Genomic DNA, 23,032 nt, shown 5'->3' on the forward strand with positions numbered 1-23,032 from the left:
CGACCAATCAGCAACGGGCACAGTCCGGAAGAAAATGGCCGCTCCTTACTCCCCGCAGTCAGTGCCCGGCGCCCGCATACTCCCCTCCAGTCACCGCTCACACAGGGTTAATGCCAGCGGTAACGGACCGCGTTATGCCGTGGGTAACGCACTCCGTAACCGCTGCTATTAACCCTGTGTGTCCCCAACCTTTTACTATTGATGCTGCCTATGCGGCATCAATAGTAAAAAGATCTAATGTTAAAAATAATAATAATTAAAAAAAAACTGTTATTCTCACGCTCCGTTGTCCGACGATCCGCTCGCGCCGGCTGCCATCTTACGTTCCCAGCGATGCATTGCGAAATTACCCAGATGACTTAGCGGTCTCGCGAGACCACTAAGTCATCTGAGTAATTTCGCAATGCATCCTGGGAACGGAAGATGGCGGCAGCCGCGCGCATATCGCCGGAACTTCAGTGGATCCCGCCAGGTGAGTATAGAACTATTTTTTATTTTAATTAAGGGATATGGTGCCCACACTGCTGTATACTACGTGGGCTGTTAGATACCGCGTGGCTGCTATATACTACATAAGCAGTTATATACTGCGTGGGCTGTGCGATATATTATGTGGCCACTGTTATACACTGCGTGGGCAGTGTTATATACTATGTGGCTGCTATATAATGCGTGGCCTGTGTTATATATATGTGGCCAGTGTTATATACTGTCTGGCCTGTGTTATATACTACGTTGCCTGTGTTATATACTGCGTGGCTGCTATATACAGCGTGGGCTATGTTATATAGTACGTGGCTGTGTTATATACTGCGTGACCCCTGTTATATATTGCGTGGCCTGTATTAACGCATCGGGTATTCTACAATATATATGTATATAGCAGCCACATAGTATATAGCACAGGCCACGTAGTATTTGTCTGCTATATATTACATGGCTCCTATATACTACGCGGCCTGTGCTATATACTATGTGGCTGCTATATACATACATAAATACATATTCTAGAATAACTGATGCGTTAGAATCGGGCCACCATCTAGTGACATATAAAGCCATCCACAACCTCCTCCATACATCTGTGACACCCCGCTTATGTTCTCTTCCCACAGTCGCACACTAGATTTCCCCCGGGCATCCCCCCTACTCTGGAACTCTCTACCCCAACATACCAGACGCTTACCGTGGAAACCTTCAAAGGGAACCTGAAGACCCACCTCTTCTGACAAGCCTACAGCCTGCAATGACCCATGTTCCACCATACCGCTGCATGACCAGCTCTACCCTCTCCTACTGTATCCTCATCCATCCCTTGTAGACTGTGAGCCCCCGCACGCAGAGTCCTCTCTTCTCCTGGACCAGTTGGTGACTTGTTTTGTTCAAGATTATTGTACTTGTTTTTTTGCTATGTACACCCCATTTTCACATGTAAAGCGCCATGGACTAAATGGCACTATAACAAGAAATAGTAAAGCGTGACCTCTATCTGCTGGCTTTAGGCTTGTGCCATGCAAGCAAGCATCGCCTGAGGCCAATGAATTTCTGCACCTATCATGTATAGATGGACAAGTCACAAAAAGGTCAAGACTCCTGGAGCACTGAGGATGCCAAAGATAAATTGTAGTAAACAAAAAAGGGACACCAAGTGCAAGAGGGTCTTATCAAAGGGAGAGGTGTTCGATGATTTGAGGAACTGCTCACCTGTCAGGGTTGTGTATCTTCCCGATACCACAAAATAGGTATCGGGATGAATTGGCTACTGCAGCACCCTCAGAACCAGATTCCAATCATTGCAATCAAGGAGTAGGAAAACGAGGATGATAAGTGTCATGATCCCAATGGCGGGGATCACAAAAGGACAAGCACAAAAACAAAACAAGCTCTAGGGTGATGGAACCTGAGCTGACCGCGATCCTGAACCTAAACACACAACTAGCAGTAGCCGGGGAACGTGCCTACGATGATTCCTAGACGTCTCGCGCCAGCCGAAGGATTAACTTCCCCTATTAGAAGAAACACAGACCTCACTTGCCTCCAGAGAAACACCCCACAGAAACAGCAGCCCCCCACATGTAATAACGGTGAAATGAGAGGAAAGCACATACGTAGTTATGAATATAGAATCAGCAAAAATGAGGCCCGCTAAAGCTAGATAGCAGAGGATACAAAAGTGAACTGCGCGGTCAGCGAAAAACCCTTCAAAAAAACCATCCTGAAATTACTTGAACTCATGTGCCAACTCATGGAACATGAGGAGTAATTTCAGCCCACTAGAGCAACCAGCAGCAAGGAATCACATATCTGCAAGCTGGACTAAGACAAAAATTAAGCAAAACGTGGAACAGGAAAATCAAAACTTAGCTTGTCCTGAAGATAACAGACGCAGGGAGCAGAGGTAAAAAGACACGCTGATTACATTGATAGCCGGCGAGGAAATGACAAAAAAGCCAGGTTAAATAGGAAACTCCCATAACCTGATGGAACAGGTGGACACCAGAGACCGCAGAGAACACAAGTCACCCAGTACCATCAGTAACCACCAGAGGGAGCCCAAAAACAGAACTCACAACAGATAAGACTGCACAGCTGAGGTAGATAAAAGAAACTGGGGAACAATGATGGTAAGATCAAGCCATTTATTCTCTCTGTGTTTTGAAGTTAAACTAACAATATTAGGAGGAAGATCTACAATTGTGGTTCTCCTGAGCAAGAAGTTGGTGCAACGTCGAAACTTGTGGAAAATAAACCGCTTGATCTTACCTTTTTGTTCCCCGGTTTCCTGTATCTACATCAACAGTGCGGACTATCACCCTCATTTTTCTACCCCTTGATAAATAGTAGACTATTTTAAAATTTTATTTGCTGCTGTTAGGAATGTTTTAAAATTCTAAACCACCGCTTTAGTGTACGCCGACATGAGATGGATTTGTAGCAAATTTTATATATGGTACTACCTCGATGGATAAATCTTCAATAAATCACTACCAAGTCATGCCGCGGTCATTCATTGCAAATTTCCCCTTGGCGCCCATAGCGACAACACCCAACAACAATAACCCTTAACACTTGCATTGTTCGCAACTTGCGTCAGCCTGTATGAATGGGTCATTAATCGAACACTGATTACGTTTTATATATTTGACCTGAACCCGTTTTTAGGCGGAATCCTGCCTGTGTATTTGGGCCATTAATCTAACGTGCTTGTCCAGCATTAGTAAGGCCGGCGTCACACTCGGCGTAAGACAATACGGTCCGTATATTACGTCCGTAATACGCTGAAAAGTCCCCAAAATAGTGGTCCGTAGCTCATCCGTAGGCAGGGTGTGTCAGCGTATTTTGCGCATGGCATCCTCCGTATGTAATCCGTATGGCATCCGTACTGCGTGTTTTTCTCGCAGGCTTGCAAAACCGACATACGGCTATACAAGGGATCCATGTGTAAAAAAAACCATAAAAACATATATACTGTATATATATATATATATATATATATATATATATATATATATATATATATATATATATATATATATATATATATATATATATATGTCAGTAGACACATATATGTATATATATTAATATTTCATACAGCGCGAGATAGCAAAAGCCGGCAATTGAATTACCGGCTTTAAAGCTATCTCCTTCCTAAACCCGACATGATATGAGACATGGTTTACATACAGTAAACCATCTCATATCCCCATTCTTTTTGCATATTCCACACTACTAATGTTAGTAGTGTGTATATGCAAAATTTGGCCGTTCTAGCTATGAAATTAAAGGGTTAAATGGCGGGAAAAATTGGCGTGGGCTCCCGCGCAATTTTCTCCGCCAGAGTAGTAAAGCCAGTGACTGAGGGCAGATATTAATAGCCTGGAGAGGGTCCATGGTTATTGGCCTCCCCCCTGGCTAAAAACATCTGCCCCCAGCCACCACAGAAAAGGCACATCTGGAAGATGCGCCTATTCTGGCACTTGGCCACTCTCTTCCCATTCCCGTGTAGCGGTGGGATATGGGGTAATGAAGGGTTAATGCCACCTTGCTATTGTAAGGTGACAGTAAGCCAAATAATAATGGAGAGGCGTCAATTATGACACCTATCCATTATTAATCCAAAAGTAGTAAAGGGTTAAAAAAAAACACAAACACATTATTAAAAAGTATTTTAATGAAATAAAAACAAAGGTTGTTGTAATCATTTATTCTACGCTCAATCCATCTGAAGACCCTCGCTCTGTAACAAAGAAAAAATAATAAACCAACAATATACATACCTTCCGAAGATCTGTAACGTCCCACGATGTAAATCCATCTGAAGGGGTTAAAATATTTTGCAGCCAGGAGCTCTGCTATAATGCAGCGGTGCTCGTGGCTGCAAAACCCCGGGGAATGAAGATAAAGTAGGTCAATGACCTATATTTACCTTCATTCGCGGTGAGGCGCCCTCGGCTGGTTGTCCTCATATGAACTCGAGCCTGGGAGCTTTCTAGGAAAGTTCCCACGCTCGAGAACAACCAGCAGTGGGCGCCTCACCGCAAATGAAGGTAAATATAGGTCATTGACCTACTTTACCTTCATTCCCCGGGGTTTTGCAGCCACGAGCACCGCTGCATTAGCAGAGCTCCTGGCTGCAAAATATTTTAACCCCTTCAGATGGATTTACATCGTGGGACGTTACAGATCTTCGGAAGGTATGTATATTGTTGGTTTATTATTTTTTTTTTGTTACAGAGCGAGGGTCTTCAGATGGATTGAGCATAGAATAAATTATTACAACAACCTTTGTTTTTATTTCATTAAAATAATTTTTAATAATGCGTTTGTGTATTTTTTTAACCCTTTACTACTTTTGGATTAATAATGGATAGGTGTCATAATTGACGCCTCTCCATTATTAATTTGGCTTAATGTCACCTTACAATAGCAAGGTGGCATTAACCCTTCATTACCCCATATCCCACCGCTACACGGGAATATAAAGAGAGTGGCCAAGTGCCAGAATAGGCGCATCTTCCAGATGTGCCTTTTCTGGAGTGACTGGGGGCAGATGTTTTTAGCCGGGGGGGGGCAATAACCATGGACCCTCTCCAGGCTATTAATATCTGCCCTCAGTCACTGGCTTTACTACTCTGGCGGAGAAAATTGCAGCAGTCACACTGAAGATGTACATTTACTGGTTCCCAGCACAATCACCAACCTGGAAAGCAGGACCAGGCAGACGATTATAATCATGATGATCACCTGCACAGTCTTATGTAAAACAGATATTTTCCTGCAAGATTACATCATACAGGGAACCAGTAAAGTCTGCAGCGGCATATGGCTGCTATGGTTATGAGTTGCAACATGACCACTGTGCGTGAACGCGGCCTTAAAGGGACTGTCCATTCTAAAAAATCATTTATTCATTGGATGTGTTCAGTGGAGGTACGACAGTGGGACGCACCAATCGGCAGAATGGGGAACTTTTATACCAGTACGGATGGTCAATCAGTGCTCCATCCACTTCCTAAATGGCTGCGCTCAACTCCCCAGAGGGAAGGAATGGAGTGGCGGTCTGATCTGCTGCTCCATATAGTAAGGGTATGTGCACACGTTACGGATTCCATTGCGGATATTTCCACGTGGATTCTGCAGAATCCGCAGCTAAAACCCAGGGCATTTTACCTGTGGATTTCACTTGTGTTTTTACACCTGCGGATTCCTATTAAGGAATAAGGAAAAGGTGTAAACTGCTGTGGAATCCGTACAAAGAATTGACATGCTGCAAAAAGTAAACCGTGGAATTTTCCGCAGCATGTGCACTGCGGAGTTGGTTTTCTGTAGGTTTACATGGTACTGTACAATGCATGGAAAACTGCTGGGTATCCGCAGGGCCAAATCCGCAATGTGTGCACATACTCTACTAACAGGGATAGAAGTTCCCCACTCTGCCGATAGCTGCGAGTCCCTGTGGGCCGAATGCCTCACCGAGCAGAGTTATCATCTGATCTGTGGACAGCTCATACCTTCCATTATGAAACTCTTTAAGTGCTGGTAACGTAATTTTGTAGCTCCAGCTCAGTGACCTGGTTCCTGTACAACCCACTCCTCTGTACACAGACTAGGGTATGTTCCCACGGTCAGTAAACTCTGCGGGTTGGACGCTGAGTCCATCCGCAATGTCCAACCGTCAGCGGCCAGATGTTACAGCATAGTGAATGGGATTCCAAGAAATCCCATCTCCACTATGCGTGAACGGACGCCTCCGGCTTCCCTGCGGAGACTGACATGCGTCGTGTCTTTACAGACAGCAGCATGTCTATTTATCTGGCAGAGACACTCAGTTTCCACAAGATAAATATCACCCGTCCAATGTATAGGATGCGATGATTCCACACGGTTCAATGAACACATGCGGAAACACCTGCATTCTAAAGCCGGCAGCGCTTTGGACGGAGCGGACATGTGCTGCGTCCAAAGCGCTGCCTAATACTGACCGTGAGGATGTAGCCTTAGACATTCAAGCTATCAAGTTCAAAGTGATCAGAAAAGTTTTTCAATTCAGCACAGTGAGGTAAAACAAATACTTTACTGCGACTTCATGAAGCTAGTTGCATAGATAGAAATTCCACTTTTCATCACTTTAAGCTGGGGCTGCATGGCGACTTTAACCAAAGATTGCTGTATTTTGAGATTCGGGAGTAGCAGTATGTTGCTGTTATCTTAGATTTAGGGGTATTATGTTATTTGTTTAAATATTGATATCCCTATTTTAATTTTTTAGGTGCATTGCTGACCTTTAGTATGAAATACGTACCTTGGGAGATCACACCAACATGGAGGACGGAGAATTTTTTCAAATTTTTCAAGAAATTGTTCCATGAAAGAAATGCATGACAAATATAGTACCGTAATTATTTTTATGTTATTGAGTTAATTTTGATATTTTTGTGAATGGATTATAGGCCAAGATCTTAATAAACCAAAATATTGGAATACTGAGCAAAAGGAACCATCTGTGTTTGCTATTTTGACAGCATGCGATGAACTGGGACAATGATGCAACTACCTTTAGTTGCCACAATTGAGGCATTTTTGACCCCACGGGGTTCAGGCAGGATTATGCACCATAAGGAGTCCTTGCAGTATGCAGCGCATGGTCAAACAAGAATAGTGGATGGTTTTATGTGGGATTATATCCCAAGAGATATGATGGCATAGAGCGCCACAGTAGGGGCACCGTAGAAGCGCTTTAAATATTGAAAAATTAGAGGTAATTTAATATGCCACAACAAACATGGCGGTATACAGCACTTATGCGCATGCACTATCCAAAAAATTCCACACAGTAGATGATTGGCCTGTAACCCATTTCACAGTGATGACGCGCTTGGACATGCGCAGTAAGCCTGATAGAACGCTATATAGCGTACATGACGTCCTCCATGAACAACGTATATCCAAAGGGTAAGCGGAAGCACATTATGAATATTATGATCAATTGGACAGTGGAATGTGCAATAGATTAAGTGATAAAGAGTATAATATGTATGCGAACACATGAGCACACTTTTGTTGGCACAGATGCACTTTATGTGCACCTTAGCAGTTGGCAATAAGCTGTAATGCACTTTATGTAATGTATAATATGATTGGCTGTAATTGAGGATTGTAGAAATGCCTACATATATGCACTTTGGGGATACACCCACTGCTTGAGAAAGGCTCATTCAGAGCTGAAACGTTGCCCAGACATGTGGGTTTCATAAATCCTGCACATTTTTTCAAAAGATATGGAGTGCTGCCTACTTTTTTGAATTTTGTATACTTTGGAAAATCAATGGACAGGTTGCCTGGGGGCCTTGCACCCGAAGATAAGTAAAAATTATTGTGCTGCTCCTATTTTTTTAATAGTTGCATAGGTAGAAATTTCACTTTTCATCACTTTAAAGGGAAGGTACCGCGTTTGTAGTCATTAATAAATCACTGTAATGTAGCATAACATGCTGCTATAAGCAAGTTTGAAATACATGTGAAACAGATTTCATGTGTTATATGAGTTTAAAGAAGGCACTGGGGGCTGACATCTTGGTTTTGCAGCAGTAGCAGGGCACTATCAGTGTCAGATTACGGCACCCCATGGACAGAGGGCGCCCTCTGCTGGTTGTCCTCATATGAACTCGAGCCAGGGAGCTTTCTAGGAAAGTTCCCACGATCTAGGAACAGCCAGCAGAGGGCGCCTCACCGCAAATGCAGGTAAATATAGGTCAATGACCTACTTTACCTACATTCTCCGGGGTTTTGCAGACATGAGCAATGTTGCATTAGCAAAGCTCGTGGCTGCAAAATATTTTAACCCCTTCAGATGGATTTACATCGTTGGACTGTACAGATCTGCGGAAGGTAAGGATATTGTTGGTTTATTATGTTTTTTTTGTTACACAACGAGGGTCTTCAGTGATTGGATTGGGCGTTCAATAAAATATTAAAACAACCTTTGTTTTTATTTCATTAAAATAATTTTTAATAATGTGTTTGTGTATTTTTTTAACCCTTTACTACTTTTGGATTAATAATGGATAGGTGTCATAATTGACGCCTCTCCATTATTAATCTGGCTTAATGTCACCTTACAATAGCAAGGTGGCATTAACCCTTCATTACCCCCATATCCCACCGCTACACGGGAATGGTAAGAGAGTGGCCAAGTGCTAGAATAGGCGTATCTTCCAGATGTGCCTTTTCTGGGGTGGCTGGGGGCAGGTGTTTCTAGCCGGGGGGGGGGGGGGGGGGGGGGCAATAACCGTGGACCCTCTCCAGGCTATTAATATCTGCCCTCAGTCACTGGCTTTACTACTCTGGCGGAGAAAATTGTGCGGGAGCCCACGCCAATTTTTTTCGCCATTTAACCCTTTAATTTACTAGCTAGAACGGCCAAATTTTGCATAGACACACTACTGACATTAGTAGTGTGGAATATGCAAAAAAAAAATGGGGATATGAGATGGTTTACTGTATGTAAACCATGTCTCATATCATGTCGGGTTTAGGAAGGAGAAAGCAAAAGCCGGTAATTGAATTACCGGCTTTAAAGCTGTCTAGCGCTGGAAGAAATATTAATATATATATATATGTGTCTCACTGACATAGAATAGGTATATATATATATATATATACATTTATTCTACCTATTCTACTGTAAGCTGTCAGTGTGATTTTACTGTACACCGCACTGAATTGCCGGCTTTTCTCTCTAACACCGCTGCGTATTCCTCGCAAGTCACACTGCTGGTCCGTGTGTAATCCGTATTTTTGGGGCTTCCATAGACTTTCATTGACGTTTTATTTGCGCAATACGGTGACAAACGCAGCATGCTGCGATTTTCTACGGCCGTAGAAAGCCGTATAATACTGAACAGGAAAATACGGCAGATAGGAGCAGGGGCATAGAGAATAATTGTGCCGTATTTTATGCGAGTTTTACGGACGTAGTTTCTGCGCTCTTACGTCCGTAAAACTCGCTAGTGTGAGGCCAGCCTAAGGGTATGTGCACACGTATAGAGCTCCTCTGCGGATTTTTCCGCAACAGATTTGATAAATCCGCAGTGCAAAACCGCTACGGTTTTTACTGCGGATTTATCGCGTTTTCTATTGCGGATTCCACTGCGGATTTACATCTGCAGTTTTCTATTGGAGCAGATGTAAAAACGCTGCGGATTCCGCACAAAGAATTGACATGCTGCACATTTTTTTCTGCAGCATGGGCACAGCGGTTTTGGTTTCCCAAAGGTTTACATTGTACTGTAAACTCATGGGAAACTGCTGCGGATCCGCAGCAAAATCCGCATTGTGTGCACATACCCTTATACTTCTCTGTGCTGGTGTATGAAACCATGGGGACAGGAGTACAGTAAACAGACATGCACCTCTTCGGAATACAAGCAGCCTTAAAGGGGTTGTCCACCACTAGGATACCCTGTTCTTAAAGGGCACTCGTCAGCTCATACATACCCAGCCGGGTATGTTTGACTCTGAAATGTTTCAGGGAAAAGCACACTTAATAGCTGCTGGGAACCCAAGCCACGTGGGTGGCTACTTCCCGCCCACTGACAAGCCTCTGCCTGCATGCACATATACGCAGAACAATATGGTGTGAGCATTGATAAGGGGGAGCTGTTGGAACTGGAAGACCCAATTAGTAGACGGCAGAGAATCAACCGCACTCACACGAAGAATTCCAGATTAATGCTAGCTTTTATTAAACACAGTATTTCACCACAGTGCCTGGTAAGGGGGCAAAAAGCGAGAGGTAGTGCTTTAATGATTGACTTTTTAACCCGGCCTGGTCTTTTTCTAATTGTCGCTGTTTCCTGTACTGTACGGGGACCAATGATCAACGCTGGAGCACGTGTAACGCTCCAGTAGATTCTCTAGTCTACTACGTGTGCGTATAGGCTGAGGTTTGTCACTGTCAGCAGGTGGAGAGAAGCCGCGAGGGACCCTCCTGTATGACTAATCACTGTGCAGCTCATGTTATGGCTGGCAATCAGGCAACACAGCGTGCAGTAATCAGCGCACATACAGAGATCTGGCAAAAACCCAAAACAATAGGACGAGCTCTGAGACGTGGAATCTCTGTAGACTGCAGTACCTGAACTGTCCTCACACAACTGGAAGCAGCAGTGGATTGCGCCTATCACTACCTATGCAACTCGGCACTGCCTGAGGAGCTGACTAGCCTGAAGATAGAAATACAAGCCTGACTTACCTCAGAGAAATACCCCAAAGGAATAGGCAGCCCCCACATATAATGACTGTTAGCAAGATGAAAAGACAAACGTAGGAATGAAATAGATTCAGCAAAGTGAGGCCCGATATTCTAGACAGAGCGAGGATAGCAAAGAGAACTATGCAGTCTACAAAAAACCCTAAAACGAAAACCACGCAAAGGGGCAAAAAAGACCCACCGTGCCGAACTAACAGCACGGCGGTGCACCCCTTTGCTTCTCAGAGCTTCCAGCAAAAGATAATAACAAGCTGGACAGAAAAAACAGAAAACAAACTAGAAGCACTTATCTAGCAGAGCAGCAGGCCCAAGGAAAGATGCAGTAGCTCAGATCCAACACTGGAACATTGACAAGGAGCAAGGAAGACAGACTCAGGTGGAGCTAAATAGCAAGGCAGCCAACGAGCACACCAAAACACCTGAGGGAGGACGCCCAGAGACTGCAATACCACTTGTGACCACAGAATTCACAACAGTACCCCCCCCTTGAGGAGGGGTCACCGAACCCTCACCAGAACCCCCAGGCCGACCAGGATGAGCCACATGAAAGGCACGAACAAGATCTGGGGCATGGACATCAGAGGCAAAAACCCAGGAATTATCTTCCTGAGCATAACCCTTCCATTTGACCAGATACTGGAGTTTCCGTCTAGAGACACGAGAATCCAAAATCTTCTCCACAATATACTCCAATTCCCCCTCCACCAAAACAGGGGCAGGAGGCTCCACAGATGGAACCATAGGTGCCACGTATCTCCTCAACAACGACCTATGGAATACATTATGTATGGAAAAGGAGTCTGGGAGGGTCAGACGAAAAGACACCGGATTGAGAATCTCAAAAATCCTATACGGACCAATAAAACGAGGTTTAAATTTAGGAGAGGAAACCTTCATAGGTATATGACGAGAAGATAACCAAACCAGATCCCCAACACGAAGTCGGGGTCCCACACGGCGTCTGCGATTAGCGAAAAGCTGAGCCTTCTCCTGGGACAAGGTCAAATTGTCCACTACCTGAGTCCAGATCTGCTGCAACCTGTCCACCACATAATCCACACCAGGACAGTCCGAAGACTCAACCTGTCCTGAAGAGAAACGAGGATGGAACCCAGAATTGCAGAAAAATGGAGAGACCAAGGTAGCCGAGCTGGCCCGATTATTAAGGGCGAACTCAGCCAACGGCAAAAATGACACCCAATCATCCTGGTCAGCGGAAACAAAACATCTCAGATAAGTTTCCAAGGTCTGATTGGTTCGTTCGGTCTGGCCATTAGTCTGAGGATGGAAGGCCGAGGAAAAAGATAGGTCAATGCCCATCCTACCACAAAAGGCTCGCCAGAACCTTGAGACAAACTGGGAACCTCTGTCAGAAACAATATTCTCAGGAATGCCATGTAAACGAACCACATGCTGGAAGAACAAAGGCACCAAATCAGAGGAGGAAGGCAATTTAACCAAGGGCACCAGATGGACCATTTTAGAAAAGCGATCACAGACCACCCAAATGACAGACATCTTTTGAGAAACGGGAAGGTCAGAAATGAAATCCATCGAAATATGTGTCCAAGGCCTCTTCGGGACCGGCAAGGGCAAAAGCAACCCACTGGCACGTGAACAGCAGGGCTTAGCCCTAGCACAAATTCCACAGGACTGCACAAAAGCACGCACATCCCGCGACAGAGACGGCCACCAAAAGGATCTAGCAACCAACTCCCTGGTACCAAAGATTCCTGGATGACCGGCCAGCACCGAACAATGAAGTTCAGAGATAACTTTACTAGTCCACCTATCAGGGACGAACAGTTTCTCGGCCGGACAACGATCAGGTTTATTAGCCTGAAATTTCTGCAACACTCTCCGCAAATCAGGGGAGATGGCAGACACAATGACTCCTTCCTTGAGGATACTCGCCGGCTCAGATAACCCCGGAGAGTCGGGCACAAAACTCCGAGACAGAGCATCCGCCTTCACATTTTTAGAGCCCGGAAGGTATGAAATCACAAAATCAAAACGAGCAAAAAATAACGACCAACGGGCCTGTCTAGGATTCAAGCGCTTGGCAGACTCAAGATAAGTAAGGTTCTTATGATCAGTCAAAACCACCACGCGATGCTTAGCACCCTCAAGCCAATGACGCCACTCCTCGAATGCCCACTTCATGGCCAGCAACTCTCGGTTGCCCACATCATAATTACGCTCAACAGCAGAAAATTTCCTGGAAAAGAAAGCACATGGTTTGAACACTGAGCAACCAGAACCTCTCTGTGACAAAACCGCCCCTGCACCAATCTCAGAAGCATCAACCTCGACCTGGAACGGAAGAGAAACATCAGGTTGACACAACACAGGGGCACAGCAAAAACGACGCTTCAACTCCTGAAAAGCTTCCACGGCAGCAGAAGACCAATTAACCAAATCAGCACCCTTCTTGGTCAAATCGGTCAATGGTCTGGCAATGCTAGAAAAATTACAGATGAAGCGACGATAAAAATTAGCAAAGCCCAGGAATTTCTGCAAACTTTTTAGAGATGTCGGCTGAGTCCAATCCTGGATGGCCTGAACCTTAACCGGATCCATCTCGATAGTAGAAGGGGAAAAGATGAACCCCAAAAATGAAACTTTCTGCACACCGAAGAGACACTTTGATCCCTTCACAAACAAGGAATTAGCACGCAGTACCTGGAAAACCATTCTGACTTGCTTTACATGAGACTCCCAATCATCTGAGAAGATCAAAATGTCATCCAAGTAAACAATCAAGAATTTATCCAGATACTCACGAAAAATGTCATGCATAAAAGACTGAAAAACAGATGGAGCATTGGCAAGTCCGAACGGCATCACCAGATACTCAAAATGACCCTCGGGCGTATTAAATGCCGTTTTCCATTCATCTCCCTGCCTGATTCTCACCAGATTATACGCACCACGAAGATCAATCTTAGTAAACCAACTAGCCCCCTTAATCCGAGCAAACAAGTCAGAAATCAATGGCAAGGGATACTGAAACTTAACAGTGATCTTATTAAGAAGGCGGTAATCAATACACGGTCTTAGCGAACCATCCTTCTTGGCTACAAAAAAGAACCCTGCTCCCAATGGTGACGACGATGGGCGAATATGTCCCTTCTCCAGGGACTCCTTCACATAACTGCGCATAGCGGTGTGTTCAGGTACGGACAAATTAAATAAACGACCCTTAGGGAATTTACTACCAGGAATCAAATCGATAGCACAATCACAATTCCTATGCGGAGGAAGGGCATCAGACTTGGACTCTTCAAATACATCCTGAAAGTCCGACAAGAACTCTGGGATGTCAGAAGGAATGGATGACGAAATAGACAAAAATGGAACATCACCATGTACTCCCTGACAACCCCAGCTGGTTACCGACATAGAGTTCCAATCCAATACTGGATTATGGGTTTGTAGCCATGGCAACCCCAACACGACCACATCATGCAAATTATGCAGTACCAAAAAGCGAATAACTTCCTGATGTGCAGGAGCCATGCACATGGTCAGCTGGGCCCAGTACTGAGGCTTATTCTTGGCCAGAGGTGTAGCATCAATTCCTCTCAACGGAATAGGACACCGCAAAGGCTCCAAGAAAAATCCACAACGTTTAGCATAATCCAAATCCATCAGATTCAGGGCAGCGCCTGAATCCACAAACGCCATGACAGAATATGATGACAAAGAGCACATTAAGGTAATGGACAAAAGGAATTTGGACTGTACAGTACCAATAACGGCAGAGCTATCGAACCGCCTAGTGCGTTTAGGACAATTAGAAATAGCATGAGTAGAATCACCACAATAGAAACACAGTCTGTTCAGACGTCTGTGTTCGTGCCGTTCTACTTTAGTCATAGTCCTGTTGCACTGCATAGGCTCAGGCTTACTCTCAGACAATACCGCCAGATGGTGCACAGATTTACGCTCGCGCAAGCGACGACCGATCTGAATGGCCAAGGACATAGACTCATTCAAACCAGCAGGCATAGGAAATCCCACCATTACATCCTTAAGAGCTTCAGAGAGACCCTTTCTGAACAAAGCCGCTAGTGCAGATTCATTCCACAGAGTGAGTACTGACCATTTTCTAAATTTCTGACAATATAGTTCTACATCATCCTGACCCTGGCATAAAGCCAGCAGATTTTTCTCAGCTTGATCCACTGAATTAGGCTCATCGTAAAGCAATCCCAGCGCCTGGAAAAATGCATCAATATTACTCAATGCAGAATCTCCTGGTGCAAGAGAAAACGCCCAGTCCTGTGGGTCGCCGCGCAAAAAAGAAATAATAATCAAAACCTGTTGAATAGGATTACCAGAAGAATGAGGTTTCAAGGCCAAAAATAGCTTACAATTATTTCTGAAGCTCAGGAACTTAGTTCTGTCACCAAAAAACAAATCAGGAATCGGAATTCTTGGTTCTAGCATCGATTTCTGATCAATAGTATCTTGAATCTTTTGTACATTTACAACGAGATTATCCATTGAGGAGCACAGAGCCTGAATATCCATGTCCACAGCTGTGTCCTGAAGCACTCTAATGTCTAGGGGAAAAAAAAGACTGAAGACAGAGCTAAGAAAAAAAAATGATGTCAGGATTTCTTTTTTCCCTCTATTGGAAATCATTGAATTGGCTCCTTGTACTGTTATGGCTGGCAATCAGGCAACACAGCGTGCAGTAATCAGCGCACATACAGAGATCTGGCAAAAACCCAAAACAATAGGACGAGCTCTGAGACGTGGAATCTCTGTAGACTGCAGTACCTGAACTGTCCTCACACAACTGGAAGCAGCAGTGGATTGCGCCTATCACTACCTATGCAACTCGGCACTGCCTGAGGAGCTGACTAGCCTGAAGATAGAAATACAAGCCTGACTTACCTCAGAGAAATACCCCAAAGGAATAGGCAGCCCCCACATATAATGACTGTTAGCAAGATGAAAAGACAAACGTAGGAATGAAATAGATTCAGCAAAGTGAGGCCCGATATTCTAGACAGAGCGAGGATAGCAAAGAGAACTATGCAGTCTACAAAAAACCCTAAAACGAAAACCACGCAAAGGGGCAAAAAAGACCCACCGTGCCGAACTAACAGCACGGCGGTGCACCCCTTTGCTTCTCAGAGCTTCCAGCAAAAGATAATAACAAGCTGGACAGAAAAAACAGAAAACAAACTAGAAGCACTTATCTAGCAGAGCAGCAGGCCCAAGGAAAGATGCAGTAGCTCAGATCCAACACTGGAACATTGACAAGGAGCAAGGAAGACAGACTCAGGTGGAGCTAAATAGCAAGGCAGCCAACGAGCACACCAAAACACCTGAGGGAGGACGCCCAGAGACTGCAATACCACTTGTGACCACAGAATTCACAACAAGCTCAGTCCCCAGCGTCTTTTAAAATGACAGCATTTCAGAGACATACATACCTGGCTGTGATCATACCTCCAGTGGCTGATGGTTCGCAAAGTTTGGGCAGCATGTATCAGGTGACAGGTTCCCTTTAAATACTATATTGCCGCTTGTAAAATAAAAACACTTTATACTCGCCTTCCATATCAACGTCTGTCCAGAGATGTTGGCGCCAAGTCTCCTGTCAACAGCAGCTAATGCCAAGGCAAACCGCACGTCGGGCACGTGGAGGTCCGAGCAGGGGTTTGCATATACTGGTTAGCACTATGTCACTTTCTTAAGCATCAGCACTTTTTATGCACTAGCACCTTGTATGACATAGCACTTTACCATGCTGGCTATTCTTACTATATGTGATTTGAAGTTCACCTGATTCTTTGCTCTAACCCTGTGTTCTATACCAGCAGTACCTACTTAGGTTTGATAATGGGCTATGAAGACACAAAAAAAGAGCACAGCGAGGTCAAAAATACTCTGTTGTAAAGAAGTCACAGTGAATAAGCAAGTGCTAGTCAAAAAATGAAAAAATACAGGGTATTTAGTTAACACGTTTTTTGCACACAAAAAAAATGTATATCAAGCTGCTCCACCAATCGTCAAGGTACACCCATAATAGAGCAGTCCTATCTAATGTATATAACCCCTATCTGATGTATTTAAAAATCTGATCTGTATAGTACCTGTATAAGCAGGGTTCAGAGAGAAAATATCCATGTGGACATGCAGGATGGAACAGCTTTAGTGCAAATGGCCCACAGAGGAGTAGTGGACTCCCCAGTCTTGTAGAAACAAGAGAACAATTATAGAACCAAAAACACATGGGCTACTTGCATGGTGAACAAGTCTGTAGGAACCTGTTCTCACCACCAAGAAACTTGAAGACACAAAAAGAGCACAGCGAGCTCAAAAATACTCTGTTATAAAGAAGTCACAATAAATAAGCAAGTGCTAGTCAAAAAATGAAAAAAATTGTGTCTTCCAAGTTTCTTGGTGGTGTGAACAGGTTTCTACAGACTTGTTCACAGTGCAAGTAGCCCATGTGTTTTTGGTTCCATAATTGTTCTCGTTTCTACAAGACTGGGGAGTCCACAACTCCTCTGAGGGCCACTTGCACTAAGGGCAGTCCCACACGTCCAGATAATTCCGGTACCGGAAAAATCAGTACCGGAATTATCCGTGTCCGTGTGCTGGTGCGTTTCTGTGGCACATCAGTGTGGCACACGTGTGCCGCACGTGTGCCCACTGGGTATCACACGCACCGTGCCGGAGACAGCGCTAAAGTTTAGCGCTGTCCCCGGCATCGTGCTGAAGCCCCATTCATATCTTCCCTGCAGCAGCATTTGCTGTAGAGAAGATATGAATATTAGTGTTTAAAATGCAGATCCAGGTCATCACCCCCCTCCCCCCGCTGTGATTAAAATACTCACCTAGCTTCCGGATCCCTCGCCGCAGCGTCCTCTCCTGGCCGCAACCTGTATGCGGTCACGTGTGGGTGCTCATTTACAGTACTGAATATGCGGCTCCGCCCCTTTGGGAGGTGGAGCCGCATATTCATGATTGTAATCGGCGGCCCCACGTGACCGCATACAGGAGAAGCTGCGACCAGGAGAGGACGCTGCGAGGGATCCGGAAGCTAGGTGAGTATTTTAATCACAGCGGGGGGGAGGGGGGAAGGGCGCACAGGGGGTGGGAGGGGGACCTGGATCTGCATTTTTAACACTATTATTCATATCTTCCCTGCAGCAAACGCTGCTGGAGAGAAAATATGAATCGCGGCTTCAGCACTGGTGGGGGGACAGCGCTTAATGTAGCGCTGTCTCCTGCAAGGCACATGGACTGCACACGGACAATGTCCGTGTGCGGTACGTGTTTTACACGGACCCATTGACTTTAATGAGTCCGTGTAATCTGTGCGCTCCCACGAACACTGACATGTCTCCGTGTTTGGCACACGGAGACACGGTCCGCAAAAAATCAATGACATCTGAAAAGATGCATTGATTTTTATGTGTCTACGTGTGTCAGTGGCTCCGGTACGTGAGGAAACTGTCACCTCACGTAACCGGAGACACTGACGTGTGAAACCGGCCTAAAGCTGTTCCATCCTGCATGTCCACATGGATATTTTCTCTCTGAACCCTGCTTATACAGGTACTATACAGATGATCAGGTTTTTAAATACATCAGATAGGGATTATATACATTAGATAGGACTGCTCTATTATGGGTGTACCTTGACGATTGGTGGAGCAGCTTGATATACATTTTTTTGCAAAAAAAGTATTAACTAAATACCCTGTATTTAGTTTCATTTTTGACTAGCACTTGCTTATTAAGGCTACGTTCACACTAGCGTTGTGCGCCACTGCGTCGGCGACGCGACGCACAACGCACCGAAAAACGCATGCAAACGCACGCAAAAACGCTGCATTTTTCGACGCGTGCGTCGTTTTTTGACGAAAATCGGACGCAAGAAAAATGCAACTTGTTGCGTTTTCTTGGTCCGATGCTAGCGTCAAAAAAGACGCACGTGTCGGAAAACGCAACAAGTAAAAACGCATGCGTCCCCCATGTTAAACATAGGGGCGCATGACGCGTGCGTCGCCGCTGCGTCGCCCGACGCTAGCGCGACGCACACTAGCCGAACGCTAGTGCTAGTGTGAACGTAGCCTTACTGTGACTTCTTTACAACAGAGTATTTTTTGACCTCGCTGTGCTCTTTTTTTTTGTGTCAAGTTTCTTGGTGGTGTGAACAGGTTTCTACAGACTTGTTCACTGTGCAAGTAGCCCATGTGTTTTTGGTTCTATTGATAATGGGCTATACCTATGTAATACTAATCAGTGGTGTTTTAGCCTATGTTAACGCAGTAGCTGACCATGTCATTATTACCATCATTATTTTAATATATCTTATGTTACACTCCATTTGGGATACACTTACGGTAAATTTTTACATCAGGGCACAGTATTGTTTGGTCTTATTAATATATTATTATTATTATACATTTTTATAGCGCCATTTATTCCATGGCGCTTTACATGTGAATACGGGGCAAATATAGACAAATACATTAAACATGAGCAGATAACAAGGCACACGAGTACATAATATATCCGATTTTTTTTCTACAATAATGCCCAATGACACCAGTATGGTATTCCTCTGCGCACAATGTATGCCTTTGATTGATATAGTGTTGTGTGCTGCAAACTTTCAATAATATTTATACTGTCTGTATACAAATACCCTGCTTGTTATTCTGCACTTTCTTGCAACCTGGTGGTTTGCTCAATAATACCACAACTGTTGATTATATTATTTGTTAAATAAAAATGTTTCAGTCCTTATGATTTGGATGTTTTATATTTGTGGGTTGCTCAGTTCAGAGGATACACAACATTTGCATCTATTTATGAGATTATGCTCACACCTCCCAGAAGGTCAGAGGCTCATCTGAAGGAAGCGAATAGTGCCCGCTGATTGCTATGCCCTGTGAGGTCCGCAGGCAATGTCCCTGGCATAGACATCCCTAGACCGATGCCAGTATGGGAGGCATGTATCGGGTATTTTTATTTGTATGAAGTGAATTTTTTAATTTAAAAGGAGTATTCTAGTGTAAAAGTTATCCCCCGTCTCCGGGATGATTGATAACTTCCCAGTAGTTGGGGGTCCGACCGCTGAGGCCCTCACTAATACTGAGAACCAGGGCTCTGAACAGCCCACTGTGAATAGCTAGACAAGCGCACAACCGCACCAATCATTCCTAATGGGGGTGGCGAGCGCTGCGACCTGCAATCTCCAGCACTCCTGGAAGAATGAAAGGGACAGATGTGCGCCCAATCGGCCACTGCTCCATTCACAGAGCTCTTCAGATTGGCAGGGTCGCAGCATACGGATGTTACCCCATAGCCTAAGGGTAGGAAGGGTGTAACCCCAAACTGGAGAACTCCCCTGGAAGGAAATCAAAGATTCTGAGGTGTGGTGCCCAACTATCTGGGGGCTGTAGGTGCAGTGCGAGCCCTTCGCAGCCCAGCGACCTGTGCAGAGGCAGACAGCACCTCCTGACTGCCTCACAGGGCACCTCCTGACGGCCTCCCGGGGCAGATCCTGACGGCCTCCCGGGGCACCTCCTGACGGCCTCCCGGGGCACCTCCTGACGGCCTCCCGGGGCACCTCCTGACGGCCTCCCGGGGCACCTCCTGACGGCCTCCCGGGGCACCTCCTGACTGCCTCCCGGGGCACCTCCTGACTGCCTCCCGGGGCAACTCCTGACTGCCTCCCGGGGCACCTCCTGACTGCCTCCCGGGGCAACTCCTGACTGCCTCCCGGGGCACCTCCTGACTGCCTCCCGGGGCACCTCCTGACGGCCTCCCGGGGCACCTCCTGACGGCCTCCCGGGGCAGATCCTGACGGCCTCCCGGGGCAGGTCCTGACGGCCTCCCGGGGCAGATCCTGACGGCCTCCCGGGGCACCTCCTGACGGCCTCCCGGGGCACCTCCTGACGGCCTCCCGGGGCACCTCCTGACTGCCTCCCGGGGCACCTCCTGACTGCCTCCCGGGGCACCTCCTGACTGCCTCCCGGGGCAGATCCTGACTGCCTCCCGGGGCACCTCCTGACTGCCTCCCGGGGCACCTCCTGACTGCCTCCCGGGGCAACTCCTGACTGCCTCCCGGGGCACCTCCTGACTGCCTCCCGGGGCACCTCCTGACTGCCTCCCGGGGCACCTCCTGACGGCCTCCCGGGGCACCTCCTGACGGCCTCCCGGGGCAGATCCTGACGGCCTCCCGGGGCAGATCCTGACGGCCTCCCGGGGCACCTCCTGACGGCCTCCCGGGGCACCTCCTGACGGCCTCCCGGGGCACCTCCTGACGGCCTCCCGGGCACCTCCTGACGGCCTCCCGGGGCACCTCCTGACGGCCTCCCGGGGCAACTCCTGACTGCCTCCCGGGGCACCTCCTGACTGCCTCCCGGGGCACCTCCTGACTGCCTCCCGGGGCACCTCCTGACGGCCTCCCGGGGCACCTCCTGACGGCCTCCCGGGGCAGATCCTGACGGCCTCCCGGGGCAGATCCTGACGGCCTCCCGGGGCAGATCCTGACGGCCTCCCGGGGCACCTCCTGACGGCCTCCCGGGGCACCTCCTGACGGCCTCCCGGGCACCTCCTGACGGTCTCCCGGGGCACCTCCTGACGGCCTCCCGGGGCAGATCCTGACGGCCTCCCGGGGCAGATCCTGACGGCCTCCCGGGGCACCTCCTGACGGCCTCCCGGGGCACCTCCTGACTGCCTCCCGGGGCACCTCCTGACTGCCTCCCGGGGCACCTCCTGACTGCCTCCCGGGGCACCTCCTGACTGCCTCCCGGGGCAGATCCTGACTGCCTCCCGGGGCACCTCCTGACTGCCTCCCGGGGCACCTCCTGACTGCCTCCCGGGGCAACTCCTGACGGCCTCCCGGGGCAACTCCTGACTGCCTCCCGGGGCACCTCCTGACTGCCTCCCGGGGCACCTCCTGACGGCCTCCCGGGGCAACTCCTGACTGCCTCCCGGGGCAACTCCTGACTGCCTCCCGGGGCACCTCCTGACGGCCTCCCGGGGCACCTCCTGACGGCCTCCCGGGGCACCTCCTGACTGCCTCCCGGGGCACCTCCTGACGGCCTCCCGGGGCACCTCCTGACTGCCTCCCGGGGCACCTCCTGACGGCCTCCCGGGGCAACTCCTGACTGCCTCCCGGGGCAACTCCTGACTGCCTCCCAGGGCAGATCCTGACGGCCTCCGTGCCATACACTGCATGGAGCGCGGCTGGGCCTGTGCACTGCACCCACTGCACGCGGGGCCAGCCACTGCACCACACAATCCCGCTCCCGGGATTCGGCATTACGGACACAATAATGTGGTGCAGGAGCCCGGCCTGAGCGCGGGCACGGAGGAAGTGGGCGCCCCCGCACCAGGCCTCGTGTGCACTGCCGCAATAGGCGCGATTCCGACACCCCGTTATATGCCTGGCACTGGGGGGCGGACAGGGAGGAAGCACTGATAGGAAGGGGACGATGGCTACAAACCTCGCTGTTAAAGGTTTTGACGGCCTCCATGTTGTCTGCTGATGTAGGTTCGCCGTGTTGTTTGGAGGCGGCGTCGGGGAGAGACGAGGAGGAGGAGGAGGAGAGGAAGTGCCCGGCAGGGGGCGCTCGCAGTGCAGCCTAGGCATTGTGTGAGGAAGCTGGTGTGTGTGTACAGCCGGTGTGAGTGCCTCGGCGGGATGTGCACTGTGCGTAACATAGGCTGGGAATGGCGAGTACAGCACAACATGGCGCGGTGCAGGCTGTCCGGGCGGCATGGGCGCGCTACTGCGCTTGGGGCACACCACAGGGACGTTATCAGAAACCGGGCAAGTGTTGCCGGCCAAGAACAGCACTTCCCTCGTCTGTCCAGAGGACGGGGCGCCGTCTAGTGGCTGCTAGGTGAAGTGTATTTATTGCAGGGGCGGACACTGACAGCCCCGGGCCCCATTTCGTTCCCGGCATGCCGCTTATGATGAGGGCAATCTGGCCAGTGGACCCCAGGTTCTAGGCAACAGGTCAAATTCCCCTTACAGGGCACCATAGCAAAATGTCTATTTTGGGCCCCACACCTCTAAAATATATATCTTTATATTTTGTTTACAAAGATGGCTATATTTATATCTCTGGTATCTGGTGAAGGGTTACTCGCCAAATAAACCAAGTTATCCCCAATGCAGCTGGTAAGGGATAGCTTCCTTTTTTGGGACTCACCACTGGGTCCCCCGCAATCCTGAGAAGGGGACTCTAGCTCAGCCATGATAGATTG

At 47.6% G+C, this 23,032-nt stretch overlaps 1 protein-coding gene across 5 annotated transcripts in view; it reads right to left on the reverse strand.

The window, feature by feature from the left end:
- SCAF8 (SR-related CTD associated factor 8) overlaps nt 1-22,555 on the reverse strand; it is a 666,705-nt gene extending 644,150 nt beyond the window's left edge. For 2 of the 5 annotated variants that reach the window (XR_011321960.1, XM_069769413.1), the window contains exon 1: nt 22,267-22,348. Coding sequence is in view for 4 of the 5 variants with exons in the window: in XM_069769413.1 (XP_069625514.1) it covers nt 22,267-22,296 (30 nt within the window). In the remaining variant the exon portion in view is untranslated. Of the gene's footprint in view, nt 1-22,266 lie in introns of all 5 variants that reach the window. The other 3 variants (XM_069769411.1, XM_069769409.1, XM_069769412.1) reach the window with 2 other exon arrangements.
- Between the last annotated feature and the right edge of the window lie 477 nt (nt 22,556-23,032).

The sequence above is a fragment of the Ranitomeya imitator genome, chromosome 5, assembly GCF_032444005.1.
Source record: "Ranitomeya imitator isolate aRanImi1 chromosome 5, aRanImi1.pri, whole genome shotgun sequence".
NCBI lineage: Eukaryota > Metazoa > Chordata > Amphibia > Anura > Dendrobatidae > Ranitomeya > Ranitomeya imitator.